The sequence below is a fragment of the Lepidochelys kempii genome, unplaced genomic scaffold (genome assembly GCF_965140265.1).
Source record: "Lepidochelys kempii isolate rLepKem1 unplaced genomic scaffold, rLepKem1.hap2 scaffold_83, whole genome shotgun sequence".
Taxonomy (NCBI): Eukaryota; Metazoa; Chordata; order Testudines; family Cheloniidae; genus Lepidochelys; species Lepidochelys kempii.
Window position 1 is genome coordinate 320,116 of NW_027333647.1, and position 26,804 is coordinate 346,919.

At 49.1% G+C, this 26,804-nt stretch overlaps 1 protein-coding gene across 1 annotated transcript; it reads right to left on the minus strand.

Moving 5' to 3' along the window:
- Positions 1-4,864: 4,864 nt before the first annotated feature.
- Positions 4,865-26,804, minus strand: LOC140904827 (phospholipase A2 inhibitor and Ly6/PLAUR domain-containing protein-like). The gene is made up of 6 exons (XM_073327154.1): positions 26,725-26,804; positions 24,253-24,350; positions 22,648-22,764; positions 22,136-22,288; positions 21,797-21,943; positions 4,865-5,052 (listed from the first exon to the last, which is right to left on the minus strand). The coding sequence occupies exons 1-6, from the start codon at positions 26,802-26,804 to the stop codon at positions 4,892-4,894; spliced, it is 756 nt and encodes a 251-aa protein (XP_073183255.1). The 3' UTR covers positions 4,865-4,891.

Sequence of the window (26,804 nt, forward strand, 5' to 3'; positions counted from 1 at the left end):
ATCAAGGGAACAGTTCCAGACCGAACAGGAAGAGGATGAAAGCCTCCAGAGAGCTTGGACGGCAGCACGGAGCAACGCACCGCCTCTCAGCTCTTCTATTCGATCCAGGTTTGTTATAGAAAGAGGACTTTTATACAAAGAAACTCTTTCTGGTGGACACCAGGAAGACTGGCATCCTCAGAGACAGTTGGTAGTTCCAACTAAATACCGGGCCAAGCTCTTGAGCTTAGCCCACGATCACCCTAGTGGCAATGCTGGGCTGAACAGGACCAAATACCATTTGGGGGGGGCATTCCACTGGGAGGGAATGGGCAAGGATGTTTCTACCTATGTCCGGTCTTGTGAAGGATGCCAAAGAGTGGGAAAACCCCAAGACCAGGTCAAAGCCCTTCTCCAACCACTCCCCATCATTGAAGTTCCATTTCAGTGAGTAGCTGTGGATATTCTGGGTCCTTTTCTGAAAAAGACACCCAGAGGGAAGCAGTACAGACTGCTTCATGGATTTTGGACTGCTTTCATGGATTTTGCCACCCGATGGCCGGAAGCAGTAGGTCTAAGCAACCCCAGGGCTAAAAGTGTGTGCCAGGCACTAGCAGACATTTTTGCCAGGGTAGGTTGGCCCTCCGACATCCTCACAGGTGCAGGGACTAATTTCCTGGCAGGAACTATGGAAAACCTCTGGGAAGCTCATGGGGTAAATCATTTGGTTGCCACTCCTTACCACCATCAAACAAACGGCATGGTGGAGAAGTTTAATGGGACTTTGGGGACCATGATCCATAAATTCGTAAATGAGCACTCCAACGATTGGGACCTAGTGTTGCAGCAGTTGCTCTTTGCCTACAGAGCTGTACCACATCCCAGTTTAGGGTTTTCCCCACTTGAACTTGTATATGGCTGTGAGGTTAAGGGGCCATTACAGTCGGTGAAGCAGCAATGGGAGGGACTTACACCTTCTCCAGGAACTCACATTCTGGACTTTGTAACCAACCTACAAAACACCCTCCGAACCTCTTTAGCCCTTGCTAAAGAAAACTTACAGGATGCTCAAAAAGAGCAAAAAGCCTGGTATGATAAACATGTCAGAGAGCGTTCCTTCAAAGTAGGGGACCAGGTCATGGTCTTAAAGGTGCTCCTGGCCCATAAAATGGAAGCATCGTGGGAAGGGCCATTCATGGTCCAGGAGCTCCTGGGAGCTGTTAATTACCTCATAGCATTCTCCACCTCCAACCGAAAGCCTAAGGTGTACCATATTTATTCTTTAAAGCCCTTTTTTTCCAGAGAATTAAAGGTTTGTCAGTTTCCAGCCCAGGGAGGAGACGACGCTGAGTGGCCTGAAGGTGTCTATTACGAAGGGAAAAGTGAACCTCTCCATGACCCTTGGGCGTATGCAGTGACAGCAGACCAAGGAGCTGTGCGCAAGCTATGCGCCGACATTCTCATCCACCCCAGGACTGACTGAACGGGCATACCGCTCCATTGACACAGGTAATGCTCGCCCAATTAGAGCCCGACCTTACCGGGTGTCTCCTCAAGCTAAAACTCCTGTAGACCGGGAGATCCAGGATATGTTACAGAGTGCATGGGCATCTCCAGTGGTTCTAGTTCCCAAAGCAGATGGGAAGATACGTTTTTGCGTGGACTACCGTAAGCTAAACGCTGTAACTCGCCCAGGCAACTATCCAATGCCACGCACAGATGAACTGTTAGAGAAACTGGGGCGGGCCCAGTTCATCTCTCCCTTGGACTTAACCAAGGGGTACTGGCAGGTACCGCTAGATGAATCTGCCAAGGAAAGGTCAGCCTTCATCACACATCTCGGGCTGTATGAATTTAATGTCCTCCCTTTTGGGCTGCGGAATGCACCCGCCACCTTCCAAAGACTTGTAGATGGTCTCCTAGCGGGATTAGGAGAATATGCAGTCGCCAACCTTGACGATGTGGCCATATTTTCAGATTCCTGGGCAGAACACCTGGAACATCTACAAAAAGTCCTTGAGCGCATAAGGGAGGCAGGACTAACTGTTAAGGTCAAGAAGTGTCAAATAGGCCTAAACAGAGTGACTTACCTTGGACACCAGGTGGGTCAAGGAACTGTCAGCGCCCTACAAGCCAAAGTGGATGCGATCCAAAAGTGGCCTGTCCCAAAGTCAAAGAAACAGGTTCAATCCTTCTTAGGCTTGGCTGGTTATTACAGACGATTTGTACCAAATCGCCGCCCCACTGAGAGACCTAACCAAAAAGAAACCGCCAAATGCTGTTCAGTGGACCAAAAAGTGTCAGGAGACCTTTCACCAGCTTAAAGCGACACTCATGTCTGACCCTGTACTAAGGGCCCCAGACTTTGACAAACCATTCCTAGTTAGCACAGATGCGTCCGAGCGTGGTGTGGGAGCAGTTTTAATGCAGAAAGGACCTGATCAAGAATTCCACCCTGTAGTGTTTCTCAGCAAAAAACTGTCTGAGAGGGAAAACAACTGGTCAGTCAGTGAAAAAGAATGTTTCGCCATTGTCTACGTCCTGGAAAAGCTACGCCCATACGTTTGGGGACGGCGTTTCCACCTGCAAACCGACCATGCTGCACTACAGTGGCTTCATACCGCTACGGGAAATAACAAAACACTTCTTCGGTGGAGTTTAGCTCTCCAAGATTTTGATTTCGACATCCAACACATCTCAGGAGCTTCTCACAAAGTGGCTGATGCACTCTCCCGTGAAAGTTTCCCACAATCAACTGGTTAAAACCGTCCTTGAGATGTGGAAAAGATTGTTAGTCTTTATGTACTTGGTAGTATATTTAGAGGTGCATGTGTCTTATTAACTCTGTTTTTCCTAGAGCTCCAGGAAGAAATCCTAGCCACCATTTCACCCTAGCTGAGATTTGGGGGACGTGTCATAAATATAAAGGGAAGGGTAAACCCCTTTAAAATCCCTCCTGGCCAGAGGAAAAATCCTCTCACCTGTAAAGGGTTAAGAAGCTAACGGTAACCTCGCTGGCATCTGACCAAAACGACCAATGAGGAGACAAGATACTTTCAAAAGCTAGGAGGAGGGAGAAAAACAAAGGGTCTGGCTCTGTCTGTATGCTGCTTTTGCCGGGGATAGAAAAGGAATGGAGTCTTCGTACTTTTAGTAAGTAATCTAGCTAGGTATATGTTAGATTATGATTTCTTTAATTGGCTGACAAAAGAACTGTGATGAATAGAATGACTATTCCCGTCTGTGTGTCTTTTTTGTAACTTAAGGTTTTGCCTAGAGGGAATCTCTATGTTTTGAATGTAATTACTCTGTAAGGTATCTACCATCCTGATTTTACAGAGGTGATTCCTTTACTTCTATTAAAAGTCTTCTTGTAAGAAAACTCAATGCTTTTTCATCTTTCTAAGATCCAAGGGTTTGGGTCTGTGGTCACCTATGCAAACTGGTGAGGATTTTTACCAAACCTTCTCCACGAAGTGGGGTGCAAGGGTTGGGAGGTTTTTGGGGAAAGACGTGTCCAAACTACGTTTCCCAGTAAACACAGATAAAGTTTGGTGGTGGCAGTAGAAATCCAAGGGAAAGGGTAAAATTAATTTGTACCTTGGGGAAGTTTTAACCTAAGCTGGTGAAGGTAAGCTTAGGAGGTTTTCATGCAGGTCCCCACATCTGTACCCTAGAGTTCAGAGTGGAGAAGGAACCTTGAGAATGGCGTAGGGATGCTAACGAAGAACTTTAGCACCAGAAAAGTGCTGACCCCAAAGGCAGGGGCCATCGCGTGTGCTGACCGCCGCGTTCCTCCCTCCCCCAATCGAAGGCACAGCCCACGTGGGTGGGGGCCCTGCCACCTTGTTCTCTGGGAGAAGAAGCTGTATGGATGGATTGAGGAAACCCTGCCTCTCTGGGCTGGCTGGACCGTTACACGGACCGGAACCGAATGCAAAGCTGGGATCCCTGGGGACCGTCTGGGGACACCTGAAAAGACGGGGGCAGCGATCCAGGAGTTCACAGAGGTTTAGATTGGATATTAGGAAAAAATTTTTCACTAAGAGGGTGGTGAAACACTGGAATGCGTTACCTAGGGAGGTGGTAGAATCTCCTTCCTTAGAGGTTTTTAAGGTCAGGCTTGACAAAGCCCTGGCTGGGATGATTTAACTGGGAATTGGTCCTGCTTTGAGCAGGGGGTTAGACTAGATGACCTTCTGGGGTCCCTTCCAACCCTGATATTCTATGATTCTATGATTCTATGAGAGCACCACCGGTTGGGGGGATCTGCCCTGTTTCCTGACACCTTCCCTGAGCCCGGCACTCCCAGTGGAGCCGCTCCAGAGAGAGCGGGACGAACTGAGCCCTGCAAAATCAACCTAGAAGGACATTTCTCCCCTCCAGGGCGTTCCCACCCGCCTGGACAGCTGGGTTAGCCACGGCCTCTCCTTCCCACAGCCCTCCTTCCCCAGGGGAGCTCAGCCAGCCGGTGCCTTTCCACAGGCCACGGGCCTTGCCTTTGGGGAGGGGGTCTAGGTAGGACTCCTGGGTTCCATTCCCTGGCCCTGCAAGGGGAGAGGGGTCCAGTGGTTAGAGCAGGGGGCTTGGGAGCCAGGACTCCTGGGCTCTATCCCTGGCTTTCAGAAGGGAGTATGGTCTGGTGGGTTACAGGGTGGGGTACTGGGAGTCAGGACTCCCGGGTTCTCTTCCTGCCAGCATCACTTGTGCACAGATAAGGGTGGGGGGGGCGGTACAGGACGGTCAGGGGATAAGGAGCTAGGGGGGTACTTTCCCCACAACTCGCTTTATTCAGCCAATGCACAAAAGGAATCCGCAATCTCCCCCAAAGAGAAGCAGCAGCCCGTGGCTGCTGAAGGGAGGTGCACTGCAGCCCGGCACGGAGCAGAAGGGGAGGATGCCAGGCCGGGGCTCAGGGCTCCCCGATGCCTCCACCGGCCCTGGGAGCTGGGTAGCACTTGGCCTGGCTCAGGATCTCCGGCACGCCCTGGGCGTATTTCTTCACCAACGCTCTCTTCACGCAGGCGCCAGGGGAGCCACATCCAGCCGCAGTCATCCTCAGTTTGATGTCACCTGGACAGGGGAGAGACGTGATCGGGGGCTCCCAATTCTCCCCCCCGACCCTCATGAGGTCTCTCACACACTCCCCTCCCAGCAGGACTGCACCCGGCTCTGCAGGCAGAATGGGGTCTAGTGCTCAGAGCAGGGGGCCTGGAACAACGTGAGAACATAACAGAGGAACGGCCCTCCTGGGCCACCCCAAAGATCCATCTAGCCCAGTATCCTCTGGCCAATGCCAGGTGCCCCAGAGGGAATGAACAGAGCAGGGAATCATCCAGTGATCCATCCCCTGTCGCCCATTCCCAGCTCCTGGCAAACAGAGGCTAGGGCCACCTTCCCTGCCCATCCTGGCTAATAGCCACAGATGGACCTGTCCTCCAGGAACTTCTCTAGTTCCTGTTTGAACCCTGTTATAGTCTGCACCTTCACAACTTCCCCCGGCAATGAGTTCCACAGGTTTCTTGTGCGTTGTGTGAAGCAGTACTTCCTTTGGTTTGTTTTATACCTGCTGCCTGTGGTGACCCCTCGTTCTTATGTTAGGAGGAGTAAATAACACTCCTTCTCTACTTCCTCCACACGCTTCAACCTCGATCGTATGCCCCCTTAGCCGTTTCATTTCAAGGTGAAGTTACTGAGACATGAGAGGATTTTATCGCATGACAGCTCACTTTGTTTAAGAGCCTTTGGTGAGGCATGCTTTCTGAAAATCTAAGTACACTATATCCACGGGATGCCCCTTGTCCACACGCTTGTTGACCCCCTCAGAGAATTCTAGTACACTGGTGAGGCGTGATTTCCCTTTACCAAAACCATGTTGACCCTTCCCCAACAAATTATGTTCATCTATGTGGCTGACAGTTCTCTTTTTTCCTATAGTTTCAATGAGTTTGCCCAGTACCGAAGTCAGACTTATTGGCCTGAAGTTGCCGGGATCACCTCTGGAGCCCTTTTTAGAAAATTGGAGTGTCATTAGCCGTCCTCCAGCCAGTTGAGACAGAAGCTGATTTAAATGGTAGGTTACAAACCACAGTTCGTTGTTCTGTAATTTGACGTTTGAGTTCCTTCCGAACTCTTGGGCGAATCCCATCTGGTCCTGGTGACTTATTACTGTTTAATTTATCAATTTGTTGCAAAAACTCCTGTAATGACTCCTCAATCTGGGACAGTTCCTCAGATTTGTCACCAAAACGGAATGGCTCAGGTATGGGAATCTCCCTCCCAGCCTCAGCCGTGAAGACCGATGCACAGAATACATTTACTTTCTCTGCAGTGGCCTTATCCTCCTTGGGTGCTCCTTTGGCATCTCAGCAAGTAGGACTCCAGGGTTCTCTCTGCAACTCTGCCAGGGGAGTGGAGTCTAGTGGGTCAGAGCAAGGGGGGCTGGGACTGAGCCAGGACACCTGGGCTCCACCTTGTACTCTGTGTTCAGACCCCGCCCCCATCTGGAGAACTTATCCAGTGTTAATATCCCAGATTCCTCAACATAATGGTCCTCGGCGCCGGTGCAGACCAAGAGCTCCTTCTCCTTCTCCTTCCAGCCATCTGCCCCCATTTTGAAGAATGACGGGCACTGCCGGCCGTTGGGGACAGAGCTCACACTTGGCACTGACAACAGTCAGACACACACAGTCAGCCAGGGGTGGGGATTCACCACACGCTGGGCTCGATCCCAGCTACGGGAAGGGAGTGGGGTCTAGTAGTTAGAGCAGGGGGGCTGGGAGCCAGGACTCCTGGGTACTCTCCAGGCAGGTATGGCCAGAGCACGGCTCTAGGTTTGCAGCAGACACACACCTGGGATGGCCCCGGCGTTGCAGCCGTCGGTGTCACAGCAGGCGATGTTCACCCGCACGGTGACATTGTGCGGGTAGGTGAGCGAGAAGGGGCCGGGCTCACAGTTCTTGGGCTCCAGGCACGATTTACCCGTGTAGGAGAAGGAGTTTCTCTCTGTGGAAGGGAAACAGAGCATCACCTCTGAGCTCCCCAATGGACCCCCAGCTGCTCCATCCTCCCCTTTTGTTCCATCCACCCCACCCCCAACTAATCTCATCTTCCCCCCCCATCCCCGATAAAATCCTCTCTTCTGTCTGATCCTGGGCCCACAGTCACCCACTGCAATTCCCTTCTCATCCCATCCCCCGTCTATGACATTACCTTTCCAGACGGAGCAGTCCCTGCTCCTGGAGAGGAGCACAGTCTATTGTTTAGAGTAGGGGGAGGGGCTGGGAGCCAGGACTCCTGGGTTCGACTCCTGGCTTCAGGAGGACAATGGTGTCTACACTTAGTAGGAATCTTCTTTCACTCACCCAGCCTGAACTCAGCCACGACAGTGACGCAGGTCCCTTCCGAAGGGCCCAGAGCTGCAGGGGGCCGGCGCATGATTGCTCTTCAGACGCACACACCTCGCATTGCAGGGTGCTCCCTGGAGGTTGGAAAAATCCCTTCTCAGTACAAACCGCGGCTCCCCACCCCTCCCCAGGCAGTGCCCGTGGGCAAAATACCACCACCAACCAACTGTGGGAGTTGTTACCACCAATGCCTCCTCACTGAACGTGTGGGCAGGCAGATCTTGGAGAAATGCCACCTGCTTTTGCAGCAGTTCTGCCCAGTTCCATTTAACTCTCCGGATGGGGAAAGGCATCTTGCTAGCTGGTCATTTGTATCTTACTCAAAACCACAGACAAGTCTGTTTCCTGCCTGAGTGTCTGTGGCTAGAATACATTTTCACCTGCTGACGTGGCTATCTGGGGTGCAGGTTGTGCCTGCGAACAAACCCCACACGTCTGTGCAAACAGAAAAAAAAGAATTTGGCTGCTCTGAAGAGGTGTTTCTGCCTGTGAACCTTTGCGGTGAACCTTTCACACACACACACATTCACACACACACACCCCGCTGTCACTCTCTGCTCCAGGCCTCTGCCTGGGATTGTTTAGTCTGCAGAAGAGAAGAATTAAGGGGGATTTGATAGCTGCTTTCCACTTCCTGAGAGGTGGTTCCAGAGTGGATGGTTCTAGACTATTCTCAGTGGTGGAAGAGGACAGGACAAGGAGTAATGGTCTCAAGTTGCAGTGTGGGAGGTTTAGGTTGGATATTAGGAAAAACTTTTTCACTAGGAGGGTGGTGAAACACTGGAATGTGTTACCTAGGGAGGTGGTAGAATCTCCTTCCTCAGAAGTTTTTAAGGTCGGGCTTGAGAAAGCCCTGGCTGGGATGATTTAATTGGGGATTGGTTCTGCTTTGAGCAGGGGGTTGGACTAGATGACCTCCTGAGGTCCCTTCCAACCCTGATATTCTATGATTCTATGATTCTAATTACCCTGTAAAGTATCTACCATCCTGATTTTCCAGAGGTGATTCCTTTACTTCTATTAAAGGTCTTCTTGTAAGGAAACTGAATGCTTTTTCATCGTTCTAAGATCCAAGGGTGTGGGTCTGTGGTCACCTATGCAATTGGTGAGGATTTTTACCAAACCTTCCCCAGGAAGTGGGGTGCAAAGGTTGGGAGGATTTTGGGGGGAAAGACATGTCCAAACTACGTTTCCCAGTAAACCCAGTTAAAGTTTGGTGGTGGCAGTGGAAATCCCGGGGCAAAGGATAAAATTAATTTGTAGCTTGGGGAAGTTTTAACCTAAGCTGGTGAAAGTAAGCTTACGAGGTTTTCATGCATGTCCCCACATCGGTACCCTAGAGTTCAGAGTGGGGAAGGAAACTTGACATACTGCATTCCAGCCGAGTTATTTTGTAATGGTGGAAATGAGAAAGGAAGCAATTTGTCAGCAGCAGTGTGGCCGTGACATTGTCCATTTTTATGGATGGTTTTGTGAGCAAGTCGTTTTTAGGTGAGGGGAAACTTGGGGTACCCAAGACACATCAGACTGCTGCAAGGGGTACAGCTGTCTGGAAAGGTCGAGTGTCACTGGCCTAGATCAAAGGCATAGCAAAGGTAGAACACTGTGTTTGGAGTTTCGATTTCATGAAAACCAATGGACCATCGTATGGATTTCCTTTCCCTGTCTCCTGTTTAATAGAATAACAACCATTCACCCTGAGCACAGCCCTGGGACTCACTGACCCAGCAAAGACGCCCGGCGATGCTAATGAAGAACTTTAGCACCAGAAAAGTGTCGACTCCAAAGCCGGGGACCATCCTGTCCTGTCAACTCTCTTCTTCCGAATTTGATTGGCCAAGTTCACCCTTGCCACTGATGCCTTCACACCTCCATCATGCATGCAAAAATTCTGGACTGGCTGAAGAGATCCCATGATCGTTAACTCTTTGCTGTCTAGAGCTTGGGAGAGTTACAGTTCAGTCAGTGAACATAAGTTTTTAATTGAAGGAGGAGAGAAAGAAAACCAATTCATCCACTTTGGTTTTTTCCAGAGCTTTCCTCTGGAAACATCACTTCAACCTCCAAATGCCTTCCCTCGCTTTTGCCAGGGTCCCAGGTGGGAGGAAGGGAACATTATCCCCAATCTTATAAACAGGGAAACTGAGGCAGAAAGAGGCAGTGTCAGACTCAGAGCCACGAATACAGCCAAGGAGTCAGATTTCAGAGTAGCAGCCGTGTTAGTCTGTATCCCCAAAAAGGACGGGAGTACTTGTGGCACCTTAGAGACGAACCAATTTATATGAATTTGTTAGTCTCTAAGTTGCTACAAGTACTCCTGTTCTTTTAAGCAAGGAGTCCTAATTGCTGCTGGCTTCCAGCCTATTCTAGACCCACCCCCTCCCTGACTTGGGGATAGAACCCAGGAGTCCTGGCTCCCAGAAATCAGACCATGTGAGTCAGTGCAATGGTGCAACAGTGTCCCCTCCTGGCCAAGCAGGGCGCGGTCCCGGCTCACCCAGCTCAGCGCGGCCCTCACGCTAGTCCCTGTGCCCAGGAATCTGCAAAACCCTCTCTGCTGCTCAGCCCTTTTCTCCCTGCACTCCTTGGGCCAGCGTGGGGTACATACACCCCAGAAGAGACCCCCCCACTCCCTCCCAGAGCCTGGGAATGATCCCAGGAGTCCTGGCAGGAATCTCAGTGCAGGGGGCAGGGGAACATTTCCAAGTAGGATGACAAGGGTGGGGGACGGTTTTCCTGGCTCCTGAGAATTGTCTGTGATTTCCAAACGTTTCCTGCTCCTCATCGGTGCTCGGCTCCCTGTGCCTAGGGGCGGATGGGACTCCCCTGTGACCAGGTGAGCAGACAGCAGGCAGAGGGGTTGGGGCGCCCACATGGTGGCCGGGCATTTTCTGCAGTGACCAGAGCAGGCAGGCAGGCAGGTTCAGAGTATCAGAGAACCATAGAAGATCAGGGTTGGAAGAGAGCTCAGGAGGTCATCTAGTCCAAACCCTGCTCAAAGCAGGACCAACCCCAACGAATTCATCCCAGCCAGAGCTGTGTCAAGCTGGGCCTTAAACACTTCAAAGGATGGAGATTCCACCCCCTCAGAAACGACTCAGAAGAACGCAGACCGCAACAAACATCGATATGATGCTAGAGTGCGTTCCCAGGAACTCCAGCCGGGGGACAGAGTCCTGCTGCGAAATTTGGGTATTGCCGGCAAACACAAGATAGCTGACGGATGAAAGGCAATACCTTACCTGGTGATGGAAAAGCTGGGAGATCTGCCAGTCTACAAGATCAAACCTGAAGACGGTCCAGGGCAAATAAAGACAGTGCATAGAAACCTTTTGCTCCCTGTGGGGGAATTGGTAAGCACCCCTTATGAGATGGGCCATGACAGGGCAGTCGGCCAGAACAGAAGAGCTAGACCAAAGCTGCCATCCAACACAGACAGCGGGACCCGGGCAGCTAACTTACCCCTATTCTGCACATCTGAGAGTGAGTCTGAGGAGGAAGACACAACCCTGGTGTATCCTGGGATGGAGACAAGATTTCAGTCTCGATCAGCTGAACGAAATGAAAGTTCTCCCTCTTCCGCCCTAAACCCCATAGCGGAATTATTTAGGCCCATTTCCGACACCCCTGTGCTGCTGATGACACACACAGGTTATTGGACAGTGGACACACAGGTAGAGGATGTCCTGGGCACCTTGGACCCTCCAGCGTTAGAACTAGGAGTGCAGGGGCCTATGCCAGTAGCCAAGGGACCCTCAAAGGAAGCCTCTCCATCCATCACTCAAGAGGATGTTCCCCCTACCTCGGCAACAGAGATTCTCAATAGACGAGACAAGGTGATAAGACCAGTAAAATGGTTAACTTATGATGCACCTGGGGTGACTAGTGAGGAGCCAATACATTTAGCACACAGGATTGTGGAAGCTCAAGTGGGCTTCCTGAGGCCCTTTGGAGGAAACCAATGAGTTGGTATAAAGGGAGTGTGATTTGTCGGGACGACAAATTCTCGGCTGGGGGGAGGATGTAAGCAGAGCCAGGATGAGCTCCACCCTGACATCTGGTGGTGAGGTGTGGCAAGTTGTGGAAAAGAACTTCAGGGGCCGATCTCATTTGCATAGGCACATCCACCCCGCCTAGAATGAGGCCATAGCTGCCCAAATGGTCACTTTGGCTGTTGTGGGATCCCCAGTGTCTCTGTTATTGGGGCAGGAAGAATAACTTGCTATTACCCTGATTATGGGAACTGTGCTTGGAACTGTACTTGGCCATTTGTTATGATGGAGGGACTCACCATCAACAAAGTAGCAGTCGCTAGGGAAGGGACATGGGTGCCAAAACTCTGTGACTGGAGAGAGGCTTGAGACAGGTATTAGTACCTGGTGGTGTGGGCCCGAAACACCAGTTGCACCTCTGTCTGTCTCTCTCCACTGTGGAATGTCAGAGCTAATTTTGGGTCTATTAAGAGTCTTGCTACAGGTACTGTGCTGAATTCACTTTGGCCTTATGGTGCACCAGCACTAAGGCTCCCACTACTTTGAGCTGGAATCACTGAGCGCTGTGTCAAGTAGTGGGGAGCCGGAAGATCTAGAGTGCAGCGGTGCTGATCGTGGACAGGCTGGCGGAGCCGTTTGTGAGACAGCGAGGCGAGCTGTGCGGAGCGGAGCTGTTCGTGAGACGGCGAGCTGTGCAGAGCGGAGCCGTTCGTGGCGGAGCGGAGCCGGTCGTGGTGGAGTGGAGCGGAGCCCTGTGGGGCAGTCAGCTTCAGGTCACGTAAGGTGCCCCTTACCTCTTTCCCCCACACACAGGCACATTTTTAGCCAGACTGGGGAGTAACACTCTGCAGATGAACTTTTGAACTCTGGGGCTGGACTTTTTGGACTTTGGGTGATTTGTGGATTGCTGGACTCAAGACGTTTGGGTTCTGGGACTCAAGAACCCGAGGGAAAGGATGTGGCCCAATTTGCTGGGGTGGGTCTTTGCTCATGGTTTGGTTAATGAACACTAGTTGTGGTGTTTTCCCAATTTAATGCTGATGTCGTTTACCTCATGTTATTAAAGATTCTCTGCTACACCGAGACTCTGTGCTTGCAAGAGGGGAAGTATCGCCTCTTTGAGGTGTCCAGGGGGTGTGTAAGATTTTCCCAGGTCACTGTGTGGGGGCTCGAGCCAGTTTTCCATTTGCTTTGATGAGAGGGAACCCCTGTGTACTGAACCCGGCCCTTGCTGCTATCAACTTGGCCTGGCAGAAGGGTTACATATGCATCATCACCTTTGGAACTGTGCGCTAGGAACGTGTAGTCCCGGAACTCTTTGCCAATAAAGGTCTTAACAAACATTGAAAGACATTCGTCACCCTTAAATTCCCAGGATTTTTCTGGCTTTAGGGACATCGCAAAAATGTAATTGGGCACATGCAACCCAGTCTCCTGCGTACATTGAAAATCATAAAAAATATACTTTTCTGAGGATTCGGGCTTCCTAAGGCTGTCCATAAAACAGAGGTGACTGTCTATATCTCCAACGACCAAACCCTGACCCTGCTTACAGTGCCTCCCTTTACACCGGTGCCGCTTGTCCACGTACGACGGACACTGATCACACAAAGTTTTAGACAGGCATTCAACTGGTTTTTTTTGATGCACAGTTGACATGTCTGTCTAAACACTCTTTGGGCCGACAAAACAGTCTACAGCTAGGACACCTCAGGAGCACCCCCACGCCAGAACCCCATAGTAATGTTCATCATGCAACAGGATGAAATAAGTCTTAGGGTAAAACCCCAGCCACCTTTCACTGCATACAGCACCACCTCCTAAATGCTGTTCAAACTTTGCTACGTCACTGAGCAGAACCTTCTCTGGATCTGACCACCCCAGTTTCTCATGCAACTTTCTAGCCTCTGCTAACAATTCCGCATCCGTAGGTTTATGACCGGCCATGACGGACAAGAGCCCACCCGCAAAACATAGAAATTGGTACCAGTGTAAGTCAGCTCTACTAAACATTGTCTCTTTTTTGGAATAATTTGACTACTAAGGATAGAATTTAAAACTCTTCGAGCGCCCCCACCCCTATTTTTTACAACTGTCACAATGAGGCGCAATGTCCCATCGACATGCAATTCTCTATCGCTCTGTAGCAGCTTTGAGGTCTGGTTTAAGAAATCCTCAGCGGACAGCTCATCCCTACTTCTTCTGACTGAAAACAAAGGGTCAGTTCAATGACAGCTCTCTAAACATAACTGTACATAATCATCAGGGCCTACCCTACCATTAATGTCATCGAGAACTAGCTGTATCCCTCTGTGTATGGCTTCAACAACCTCTTCAGCTTCAGCTGAATTTATTTCCTCAAGATTGACAAAACAAAACTCCTCACAATACACTGACCCCCCAAATCTAGGTAATTCACGTTGCCAACTTCTCACTCTCTCCATATAGATCTCTGCATTTTCAGGGTTACTTGGGGGTTCCTCTACAGAACCATCAGTGGCATCTTCTACATCCCATACTAATTGAGAGTCAGACTCTGAGACGCCTCTGTGAGGGTCATTGGGAGTAGATGGGGCCCCCGTCTAGAGAGCCCTCTGGGGAATTTTCTAAACCAGAGTCTGATTTCGCCTCCCCATTTTCAGACATGCCAGTTGATGCCCCCTACCGGAGGCTCTCATCTTTTTGGGTTTTTTTCCTCATTACCTCTTTAGCCCTTTTTAAAATTTTTACAGCGACCCTGGCCTGGAACTTTTTGGCAGCCATCTGTTTATCCCCCAAGCGCTGTCCGCCCTTTTGTTTACACATGAGCTGACGTGCACCCTTCAGGGTACCCCTTTCCACACCTAGTCATGCCTGATCAGAGCCACCCTTTCCAGACCCCCTTTCTTTTAGGCCCCCTGAGGATTCAGCATCCATCAGTTTTCTGAACAAAGCGTCATATTTTTTCCAAGTCTTTTGAGAATGCCGTTGTTTTAGACCCCCCGAGGATACAGCGTCCATCAGTTTTCTGAATGAAGCATCAAACTCTTCCAAAATACGAGAATATGGGGGATCTGTGACAAGCTTATGGTTTTGGGAGAATGGCTTATCAATCCTTGGTTTTTTGTTCACAACCCCGAGAGCGCCTGCTCCGGGTTTGGAATGTGTGTGTTTCTGGGCACATTCAGAGCCCCTAGCGTGCGCGCTCTGGGTTTGTGAACGTGGGCGTTTTCGCTCACAGTTTTCTCAGGGCTCGGTGTGGCGGTGGCCGCTGAGGAACTGGAGTTGTGTTTGCATGGATGTTTTTTACCAGAGTGTTTGTTTTGTCCTTGGCTTTGACGTAAATGAGGTTTGGACTGGCCTGATGCTTCATCTGCTCTCTTGTGCTGTTTTGCCTTGTTAAAGGTCTCAAAGCAGATTCCTGGTTCTTTGGTGGTTCTCGGGGTTGTGTCCTGGTAGCTCCCACTACAGCCTTGTCAGAAGGGCTGCACCTGACTGATTGGGACGGGGGGAAAAATGCATTTTGTACAAAAACGTAACTTTGCCAGCTTTCTCACCCACACCTATGTATTTACTTAAAATACAAAACCTCATAAATTAACCAGACTGTCAAGGTTCCTCCCCCACTCTGAACTCTAGGGTACAGATGTGGGGACCTGCATGAAAAACCTCCTAAGCTTATCCTTACCAGCTTAGGTCAAAACTCCCCCAAGGTACAAAATATTCCACCCGTTGTCCTTGGACTGGCCGCTACCACCACCAAACTAATACTGGTTACTGGGGAAGAGCTGTTTGGACGCGTCCTTCCCCCCAAAATACTTCCCAAAACCCTGCATCCCACTTCCTGGACAAGGTTTGGTAAAAAGCCTCACCAATTTGCCTAGGTGACTACAGACCCAGACCCTTGGATCTTAAGAACAATGAACAATCCTCCCAACACTTGCACCCCCCCTTTCCTGGGAAATGTTGGATAAAAAGCCTCACCAATTTGCATAGGTGACCACAGACCCAAACCCTTGGATCTGAGAACAATGAAAAAGCATTCAGTTTTTTACAAGAAGACTTTTAATAAAAAATAGAAGTAAATAGAAATAAAGAAATCCCCCCTGTAAAATCAGGATGGTAGATATCTTACAGGGTAATTAGATTCAAAAACATAGAGAACCCCTCTAGGCAAAACCTTAAGTTACAAAAAAGATACACAGACAGAAATAGTTATTCTATTCAGCACAATTCTTTTCTCAGCCATTTAAAGAAATCATAATCTAACACATACCTAGCTAGATTACTTACTAAAAGTTCTAAGGCTCCATTCCTGGTCTATCCCTGGCAGAAACCAGCATACAGACAGACACAGACCCTTTGTTTCTCTCCCTCCTCCCAGCTTTTGAAAGTATCTTGTCTCCTCATTGGTCATTTTGGTCAGGTGCCAGCGAGGTTACCTTTAGCTTCTTAACCCTTTACAGGTGAGAGGAGCTTTCCCCTGGCCAGGAGGGATTTCAAAGGGGTTTACCCTTCCCTTTATATTTATGACACAGACTAATAAGCAAAATATATTTACCCAGCTTCATCCATCCATCCGTCACTGATACTGATGAATTTTTCTTTTCAGTTGTCTCTTTCCTTTTTCTTTTGAGGTTGTTTACCCCCTCACGTTTTGACCGTACTGTAAAGCAAACAACATTCTAATAAGACACATGAAACTATCTAGTAAACTTTAAAATCAAAAAATATTCATTAGGGTGTTTTTTCTATTTAAAAAAGTCATAGCTTTAAAACAAAATAATCCATTTCAGGGTGTACAACCAACACAGGTTTTGAGTTTATTTCTACCACTTTAAAAACAACCCCCACAAATATATATATATATATAATACATTTTAAAATACATCTCATTTTGCAAAGTAAAAACCCTGTTAATTGGAAACACACCATCACCATCACTTTGTAGACATATACTTTTTAAAAACCACCTATGTTTTACACATACACACACACACAGAGCAGTTTAAAACCCTGTTTGCAACAAAATACTTTTCAATAAAACCACATGCTTTTAAAGAGACCCCTGGTTGTTCTGTCCCCCGCCCCAGCCATGTGTGCTTGGAGCCTTTGGGTTAAAAAACAAGCCAAAATGTTAGTTAGTATTAGCCCCCAAATCCCTATTCATCCTATGTAATACCTGAAGTTATTAAGCAAAACTACAGTTAAAATGTTTTTTTTTTTACCTTGGCCTGGTGATGAACTGCAACTTAAAGTTACTGGCTCCATGCTAAACAGATCACACTGCAATAAAGATAGGCACCATTATTTACTAAGACAGCATGGCCAAAGCATGGCATTATCTAATAAATATATATTTTTTTCAGAGTTAAAAACAGGGAACATACCTCCTCTTGCAGTCCAGCAGCAATTCAAGAGAGTTTCTGTTGAAAGAGAAAGTCTCCAAGCTATCTGAGGTTTTTAGACCATCCTAACTCTTTTGTTTCAAAATAGTTAGCAGGTTGATTGGATCACCCCTCCCTAGCATTCCCTTTTGTGATCTGGGGGGAATAAGTTTTCTGCACAATTGGCCTGCTTTTCTTTTTTAAGTTCAAATACATATTTTTCCCCCACCCCTGTAGGGCCTTCTTACAATAACCGTTTCAAGTGAGAGACCCTTTGCAGATATCAATGAATGTCTTGGGGCTTGTGTTTTTTGTTGTTGTTGTTTTTTTTAAACATGTGTCTTTCATGCTTAAAGTTGGGTGGGGTGGGGGTGCTTTCTAGAAAAAGTGCCCCATGGCCTTCACCCCACTCCTGGGTCATATTTAAACTGGCCTATAGCGTTCTGCCAACTCCAGGGGTTATATTTAAACTGTCCAATAGCATCTGCGAACTCCTGAGGTTTTATTTCATTTCATATTAATCAGAACTCACCATCCTCACCCACCCATCTCCCTGACGATGGGTGCACCCCCCCCCCCGCATCAAAATTAACCCTATGGCCACAAGGGTGAGTAATCACAGTCACTCTGGCTATTCAGTGAGGGGGGTGGTTAAACCCATTCAGTTCAACAGGATAAGTCAGCTCTATTGTCCTCAACCACATGTCTGAACAATCCCTGTTTGTTTTATTGTAAACACGTTTTTAGGATATTTTTTCCCCTTCCACAACATACATTTCAGCTTTTTTTTTTTGCTGTCAGTGGGTCTTTCTCTTACACAAAAGACACAAGAGCGAGGTGCTCACAAACAATTTTTTATTTAAAAGACATACAGCTCCTTTAAAACAAACCACAATACTCCATTAAAAAAAAAAAGAAAGAAAGAAAGAAAGAAAACCTTTAAACTCCCTTAAGGGCCAGAGCCGTTTTAACAGAAATACAGAGAGTCACAAAGCCCTTTTCAATAGATTTTATTTTGAATTTACAGCTACCAAGTTTTATATCGCATGTTTGGCCCCTCGCCATTTTCTAACTTAATCCTTATAGATTTCTTACAAATAGCCATTTTCTTAAGCAGGGTTCTGTAACATTTTGTGCGGACCAGCTGGTCAATATAATTGTCTAAGCAGGCATCTTCCGGTTTGGCCATTTTCTTTAAAACACAGCCAGGGTCTCCACTGAATTGCACAGCATTTATCAAGGTCACCCCTTGCGCTAAATGTTCTTGGGTTAGACACAGACAGTGCGTAGCATAACCTATGGCAATCACAGTGGTTAATAAGCTTTCCAAACCCAGCTCAGCACACAGGCCCTGGAGCTGGCAGTTTATATCCACTGAAGTCCAAGTCACACAGTCATGGTGCCGCTGGCCTGGCACATCTATGACACAGCCCTCAAAATCTTCAAAAAGCTTTTCCCTGAGACAGTGATTAAGAACAGCATAAACAGCAACGCGTACAATAGTCCGCATGACTTTTTTACGCTCACGACGTGACACTGGCTCAGTCAGTTCCATGCCAAGCCTCCTCCTAAACTCCTCCTAGCCGTCATCCTCGGAGTCCTCTTCAACATTTTGTATCGGCGTTGAGCAAAAACAAGGGGGGCCCAGTTCATCCTTGCCGCTTGGTGCAACGCTGTCCAGGGTCTCCGGGTCCTCTAGAACGGCATCATCGAGCTGTCGAGAGATTTTTTTCAAAAAAGGAACAGCGTAAGCACCCCACTGCTTGGTTTTTGATTTACACAATCCCTGGTTCCTAGCCCCCCATTACACACCCCCACCCCGACCGTCACCTCTTAAACATTCATTTACCTGAGCCACATCCTTTGCAGTCACCTTGTCTGCCCGTAACTCCCCCAAGCCATGATCACCTTCCACCTCTCGGGGGGTGGACAACAAGAGGCCATCACGCTCATCACGGTGCCTCACAAGCAGCCGGGTTTCGGGGTCCCGTGTGTGCATCAACGGTTGGGCCAAAGGGCTCCCCTCAGTTGCCCCCGTCTCCTCCTTGGAACTCTTGCTGATGTAACGCTTTCTCTGCGGTTTGTCGAAGGCCCTTGGGGCTAAAACAAAGTCCGAAGTTCCCACAGGGGTGGTGAAGGAGTCCATGTTTCCACGATTTCTAAAACACGAGCTCTTGGTAAAAGACAGCCTCTTCTGCCCGACGCTGGGACTTATGGGGTGATGGTGCTGCGTTCTGATTGGCAGAGGGGGTCATATGCCCCTCTTCTGGGCGGTTCACCCCATCCCAGAACCTGCCCTATTTTGGTCAAATCTGCTCTCGGGGCGGCCTGATTGGCAGACGTTGGTGGGAGGAGGAGTTGTTAGAGGGGTCACACTAATCATTTCCAGATGGGTCACCCTGCCCCCGGAACTCATCCTGATTGGTCAGATCTCCTCTTGGTCCTATAGGGACAAAACCCCTCCTGATTGGTAGAGGGTGGGAGGAGGAGTTGTTAGAGGGGTCACAAGACCCACTTCCGGGGAGGACATACTGCCCTGAAACTCGCCCTGATTGGTCAAATCTCCTATTGGGGGAAGTCCTACTGGGGCAAAACCTCTCCTGGTTGGTAGAGGGCAGTGGGAGAACTTGTTAGAGGGGTCACATGACATACCTTGCTTCCGGTCTTGTGGCAGCCTTGACCCCGGAAGTAATACCCCATTGGGGTGGGACTTCCGGTGGGAGCCAGAGGTCAAGGGCTAAGTGGTCAAGGGGCGGAGTTAGGGTTTGATTGACTGTAGGGCCATTATACTACTAACCTCACTGGCACCTGACCAAAATGACCAATGAGGAGATAAGATACTTTCAAAAGCTGGGAGGAGGGAGAAAAACAAAGGGTCTGTGTCTGTCTGTGTGATGCTTTTGCTGGGGACAGAACAGGAATGGACTCTTAGAACTTAGTAACAGGTTTCAGAGGAACAGCCGTGTTAGTCTGTATTCGCAAAAAGAAAAGGAGGATTTGTGGCACCTTAGAGACTAACCAATTTATTTGAGCATAAGCTTTCGTGAGCTACAGCTCACTTCATCGGATGCATACTGTGGAAACTGCAGCAGATATTATATACACACAGAGATCATGAAACAACACCTCCTCCCACCCCACTGTCCTGCTGGTAATAGCTTATCTAAAGTGATCATCAAGTTGGGCCATTTCCAGCACAAATCCAGCACAGTGATCCATCCCCTGTCGCCCATTCCCAGCTTCTGGCAAACAGAGGCTAGGGCCACCATCCCTGCCCTATAGCCACAGATGGACCTGTCCTCCAGGAACTTCTCTCGTTCCTGTTTGAACCCTGTTATAGTCTTCGCCTTCACAACATCCCCCGGCAATGAGTTCCACAGGTTGACTGTGCGTTGTGTGAAGCAGTACTTCCTTTTGTTTGTTAAAAACGTGCTGCCTGTGGTGACCCCTCGTTCTTATGTTAGGAGGAGTAAATAACACTTCCTTATTTCCTTCCTCCACACCCTTCAACCTTCTCTAGACCTCGATCATATCCCCCTTAGCCGTCTCTTTTCCAGGCTCAATAGTACCACTCTTATTAATCTCTCCTCATATGGCAGCCGTTCCATCCCCCTCATCATTTTCGTTGGGCTTTTCTGAAGCTTTTCCAATTCCCTTATCTCTCTTCTGAGAGGGGGCGACCACATCCGCATTCAGTGTTCTACTTGTGGGCATCCCATGGATTTATATTGAGGCAACACGCTCTTTTCTGTCCTATTCTCTGTCCCTTTATGAATGATTCCCAGCATTCTGTTCACTTCTTTCACGGCTGCTACAAATGGAGTGGATGATTTCAGAGAACTCTCCACAATGACTGCAAGATCTTTCTTGAGTGGTAAAATTGACCCATCATTGTATATGTCTACTTGGGATAACGTTTGCCCATGTGCATTACTTTGCATTCATCAACATTGAATTTCATCTGCCGTTTTGTTGCCCAGTCACCCTGTTCTGAGAGACCCTTTAGTACCTCTTCACAGTCTGCTTTGGACTTCACTATCTTGAGTAGCTTTGTATCTTCTGCAAATTTTCCCACCTCACTATTTACCCTTTTTTCCAGAACATTTCGGAATATGGTGAATAGGACTGGGCCCAGTGCAGATCCCTGGGGGACTCCCACTATTTACCTCTCTCCCTTCTGAAAACTGACCATTTCTTCCTACCCTTTTTTCCCTATCTTTTAACCAGTTACTGAGCCATGAGAGGATTTTATCCCATGACAGCTCACTTTGCTTAAGAGCCTTTGGTGAGGGACGCTTTCTGAAAATCTAAGTACACTATATCCACGGGATCCCCCTTGTCCACACGCTTGTTGACCCCCTCAGAGAATTCTAGTACATTGGTGAGGCGTGATTTCCCTTTACCGAAACCATGTTGACCCTTCCCCAGCAAATTATGTTCATCTATGTGGCTGTCAGTTCTCTTCTTTCCTATAGTTTCAATGAGTTTGCCCAGTACCGAAGTCAGACTTATTGGCCTGTTGTAGCTGGGATCACCTCTGGAGCCCATTTTAGAAATTGGCGTCTCATTAGCCATCCTTCAGCCATTTGGGACAGAAGCTGATTTAAATGGTAGGTTACAAACCACAGTTAGTAGTTCTGTAATTTGACGTTTGAGTTCCTTCCGAACTCTTGGGCAAATCCCATCTGGTCCTGGTGACTTATTACTGTTTAATTTATCAATTTCTTGCAAAAACTCCTGTAATGACTCCTCAATCTGGGACAGTTCCTCAGATTTGTCACCAAAACAGAATGGCTCCGATTTGGGAATCTCCCTCCCAGCCTCAGCCGTGAAGACTGATGCAGAGAATTCATTTACTTTCTCCGCAGTGGCCTTATCCTCCTTGGGTGCTCCTTTGGCATCTCAGCAAGTAGGACTCCAGGGTTCTCTCTGCAACTCTGCCAGGGGAGTGGAGTCTAGTGGGTCAGAGCAAGGGGGGCTGGGACTGAGCCAGGACACCTGGGCTCCACCTCGTACTCTGTGTTCAGACCCCGCCCCCATCTGGAGGACTTACCCAGTGTTAACACCCCATAATCCTCAACACAATGGTCCTCGGCGCCGGTGCAGGCCAAGAGCTCCTTCTTCTTCTGCCAGTGATCTGCCCCCGATTTGAAGAATGACAGGCACTGCCGGCCGTTGGGGACGGAGCTCACAGTTGGCACTGAGAACAGTCAGACACACACAGTCAGCCAGGGGTGGGGAGTCACCACACCCTGGGCTCAATCCCAGCTCAGGGAAGCGAGTGGGGTCTAGTGGTTAGGGATGGGGGCTTTGGGCTGGCACCCAGGACTCCTGGGTTCTCTCCAGGCAGGTGTGGCCAGAGCAGGGCTCTAGGCTTGCAGCAGACACACACCTGGGATGGCCCCGGCGTTGCAGCCGTCGGTGTCACAGCAGGCGATGTTCGCCCGCACAGTGACATTGTGCGGGTAGGTCAGCGAGAAGGGGCCGGGCTCACAGTTCTCGGGCTCCAGGCACGACTTACCCGTGTAAGAGAAGGAGTTTCCCTCTGTGGAAGGGAAACAGAGCATCACCTCTGAGCTCCCCAATGGACCCCCAGCTGCTCCATCCTCCCCTTTTGTTCCATCCACCCCACCCCCAACTAATCTCATCTTCCCTCCGACCCCCGATAAAATCCTCTCTTCTGTCTGATCCAGGCCCCACAGCCACCCACTGCAATTCCCCATCTCATCCCATCCCCCGTCTATGACATTACCTTTCCAGACTGGGCAGTCCCTGCTCCTGGAGAGGAGCAGAGTCTATTGGTTAGAGTAGGGGGAGGGGCTGGGAGCCAGGACTCCTGGGTTCCACCCCTGGCTTCAGGAGGACAATGGTGTCTACACTTAGTAGGAATCTTCTTTCACTCACCCAGCCTGATCTCTGCCATGACAGTGATGCAGGTCCCTTCCGAGGGGGCGCAGGGCTGCAGGGGGCCGGAGCACGATTGCTCTCTGGACGCACACACCTCGCATTGCAGAGCGCTCCCTGGAGGTTGGGAAAATCCCTTCTCAGTACAAACCCCGGCTCCCCACCCCTCCCCAGGCAGTGCCCGTGGGCGAAATACCACCAAGAACCAAGAGGTGGCGCTGTGGGAGTTGTTACCACCAATGCCTCCTCACTGAACGTGTGGGCAGGCAGATCTTGGAGAAATGCCACCTGCTTTTTCAGCAGTTCTGCCCAGTTCCATTTAACGCTCCGGATGGGGAAAGGCATCTTGCTAGCTGGTCATTTGTATCTTACTCAACACTGCAGACAAGTCTGTTTGCTGCCTGAGTGTCTGTGGCTAGAATTCATTTTCATCTTCTGACGTGGCTATCTGGGGTGCAGCTTGTGCCTGCGAACAAACCCCACACGTCTGTGTAGGCAGAAAAACAAGAATTCAGCTGCTCTGAGGAGGGGTTTCTGCCTGGCTTTGCGGTGAACTTTTCACACACACACACACACACCCCGCCGTCACTCTCTGCTCCAGGCCTCTGCCTCTCAGAGTTACGTCAGCTCAGCCACACTCGACTTCAGCCCACTTTTCATCGCTAATCCTGCCAATTCTCTTCTTCAGAATATGATTGACGCTTGTTAAGACTCTGGATAGATGGCTGTGTGCCTCCAGCAAGTGATCCCAGGAGCATGAACTCTTTCCTCTCCAGAGAGTGGGGGCCTTAGAATTCATAATGTGAGCATAAGGCTTTTTAAGAAAGAAAGAAAGAAAGAAAGAAAGAAAGAAAGAAAGAAAGAAAGAAAGAAAGAAAGAAAGAGAAAAATTTTCCCACTTTGGTTTTTTTCGAGTTTTCATGTGGAAGCATCAATTAAACCTCAGAACGCCTTCCCCTGCCCCTTCTATGTCCCTAGATGGTAGCAAAGTGATCTTATCCCCATCTAAGAAATAGGGAAACTCAGGTAGAAAAAAGATGTGTTCAATTCAGGGTTAGAAGAAAGATAACAGCCGAGAAGTCCTCACTCCTGACACCCAGCCCACTCTAACCCACGAGACCCCACTCCTCTTTCCGAGCCACGGACAGAACCTGGGAGTCCTGATTTGCAGCCATCTCTGCTCAAACTCACTACACCCCAGCCCTCTTCCACAGCTGGGGAATGAACCCAGGAGTCCTGGCAGGAATCTCAGTGCTGGTGGGCAGGGGAACATTTCCAAGCAGGATTACAAGTGGACGGGGGTGGTGCTCCTCATCAGGATGACCCCAAGCCTGGGCGAGAGCTGGAGGAGGAATGAGAAGAAGGAAGGACAGACGGACTCAGACCCGCTGGCCAGACCCCTAGCGTTGGCTGTGGGAGTCCCAAGCTCCAATCCCTGCTCTCCCCGAGTCAGCCGGGGGACGTGGCCCCGGGTTTTCCTCTCACTGCTTTTACCCACAAATTCCATCCTGACCCCAGAATCCGCTATCGACAGCGGTACGTTCCCCAAGTAAATTCCCGACCCCCCCACCCGGCTCCCTGTGCCCGGGGACGGACGGGACTCACCTGTGGCCAGGAGAGCGGACAGCAGGCAGAGGGGCAGAGCCACCCACATGGTGCCCGGGTGTTTGCTGCAGTGAGCAGAACAGCGAAGAAGGATCTGGCTGTGGTTTTATCCGGCAGGATGGCAAATACCTGCCCCTTGGGGGATCGGCTGGGGCTGCCCCATGACATCCTGGTGGACCCGGAGATGGGAGATTTCACAGCCTTGCATGTGACACTGGCTGATCAGGTGATGCCAATGTGTACTGATGCCAATTCCCTTGTGCATTAGTGGAGATCAGTGGTTCTCAGCCAGGGGTCCGTGTACTCCAGGGGTACACACAGGTCTTCCGGGGGGTACATCAGCTTATCTTGATGTTTGCCTCATTTTACAACAGGCCAGATATAAAGCACTAGTGAAGTCAACGCGAGCTAAAATTTCCTGACACAATGACTTGTTTGTGCAGCTCTATGTACTGTCCACTGAAATGTAAGTGCAATATTTATATCCCAGTGGAGTTATTTTATAATTACACAGTGGAACTGAGAAAGGAAGCTATTTGTCAGTCACGATGTGGCCGTGACACTTATGTATTTTTAGAATAACATAAGAAAGGACCTGTCATAAATATAAAGGGAAGGGGAACCACCTTTCTGTCCCCGGTGCTGTAAAATCCCTCGTGGCCAGAGGCAAAACACTTTCACCTGTAAAGGGTTAAGAAGCTAAGGCAACCTTGCTGGCACCTGACCCAAAATGACCAATGAGGAGACAAGATACTTTCAAATCGGGAGTGAGGGAAACAAAGGGACTGCTTGTCTCTGTGATCTTTTGCTTGGAACAGCTCAGGAATGGAGTCTCAGAACTTCTGTTAGTTAGTAAGTAATCTAGCTAGAAATGTGTTAGATTTCCTTTTGTTCAATGGCTGGTAAAATAAGCTGTGCTGGAGGGAATGAATATTCCTGGTTTGGTGTCTTTTTGTAACTTAAGGTTTTGCCAAGAGGATTCTCTATGTTTTGAATTTGATTACCCTGGAAGGTATTTACCATCCTGATTTTACAGGGGTGATTCTTTCACCTTTTCTTTCATTCAAATTCTTCTTTTAAGAACCTGTTTGCTTTTTCATTGTTCTGAAGATCCAAGGGTTTGGGTCTGTGTTCACTTGTACAAATTGGGGAGGATTCTTATCAAGCCTTCCCCAGGAAAGGGGGTGTAGGACTTGGGGTGATATTTTGGGGGAAGACGTCTCCAAGTGGGCTCTTTCCCTGGTCTTTGTGTAAGACGCTTGGTGGTGGCAGCGTACGGTTCAAGGACAAGGCAAAGTTTGTACCTTGGGGAAGTTTTTAACCTAAGCTGGTAAGAATAAGCTGAGGGGGTCTTTCCTGCGGGTCCCCACATCTGTACCCTCGAGTTCAGAGTGGGGAAGGAACCCTGACAGGGCCACACTGGGTCAGACCAAAGGTCCATCTAACCCAGTATCCTGTCTTCCGACAGTGGCCAATGCCAGCTGCCCAGAGGGAATGAACAGAACAGGTAATCAAACATCAAGTGTTCCATCCCCTGTCATCCATTCCCAGCTTCTGGCAAACAGAGGCTAAGGACACCATCCCTACCCAGCCTGGCTAATAGCCATTGATAGCCCTATCCTCCATGAATTTATCTAGCTCTTTTTTGAACCCAGTTTACTTTTGGACTTTGCACATTCCTCTGGCAAGGAATTCCACAGGTTGATGGTGCATTATGTGAAAAAACACTTCCCTTTGTTTTTTTAAACCTACCGCCTCTTAATTTCATTTGCTGGCCCCTAGTTCTTATGTTATGAGAAGGAGTAAATAACACTTCCTTATCTACTTTCTCCACACCACTCATGATTTTCTAGACCTCTCTCCTATCCCCCCTTGTCCGTCTCTTTTCCAAGCTGAAAAGTCCCACTCTTATGAATCTCTCCTCACGGAAGCTGTTCCATCCCCCTAATAATTTTATGACCCTTTCCTGAATCTTTTCCAATTCCGATATCTCTTTTATACGCTGGGGTGACCACATCTCCACACAGTTTTCAAGAATGGGAGTAGCATGGATTTATATAGGGGCAATATGACATTTATTGTCTCATTATCTCTCCCTTTCTTAATGATTCCCAACATTCTGTTCTCTTTTTTGACATGCACTGCGTACTGTGAACTATCCACTGTGACTCCAAGATCTCTTTCTTGACTGGGAACAGCTAATTTAGACTCCATGTCTGGTTTTGGAAGCAAGTAGCTTTAAGTGAGGGGAAACTTGGGCTATGCAAGACACATCAGACTGCCACAAGGGGTACAGCGGTCTGGAAAGGTCGAGAGCCCCTGGCCTAGATCAAAGGCATGGCGAAGGTAGACCAGTGTGTTTGGAGTTTCGATTTCATGAAAACCAGTGGGCCGTGGTATGGTTTTCCCTTCCCCGTCTGCTGTTTTAGCGGAGTAACAACCATTCACCCTGAGCACAGCCCTGGGACTCACTGACCCAGCAGAGACGGTGGAGGGATGCTAATCAGGAACTTTAGCACCAGGAAAGTGCTGAGTCCAAAGGCAGGGGCCAT

Excerpts from the sequence above, each read along its gene's own strand:
- LOC140904827 (XM_073327154.1), bottom strand. The coding sequence starts at position 26,804 with ATGGCCCCTGCCTTTGGACTCAGCACTTTCCTGGTGCTAAAGTTCCTG. Across the intron at positions 22,289-22,647 it reads CATGGCAGAGATCAGGCTGG|AGGGAAACTCCTTCTCTTAC; the intron begins GTGAGTGAAAGA and ends TCCCTTCCACAG. Across the intron at positions 21,944-22,135 it reads CAACGCCGGGGCCATCCCAG|TGCCAACTGTGAGCTCCGTC; the intron begins GTGTGTGTCTGC and ends GACTGTTCTCAG.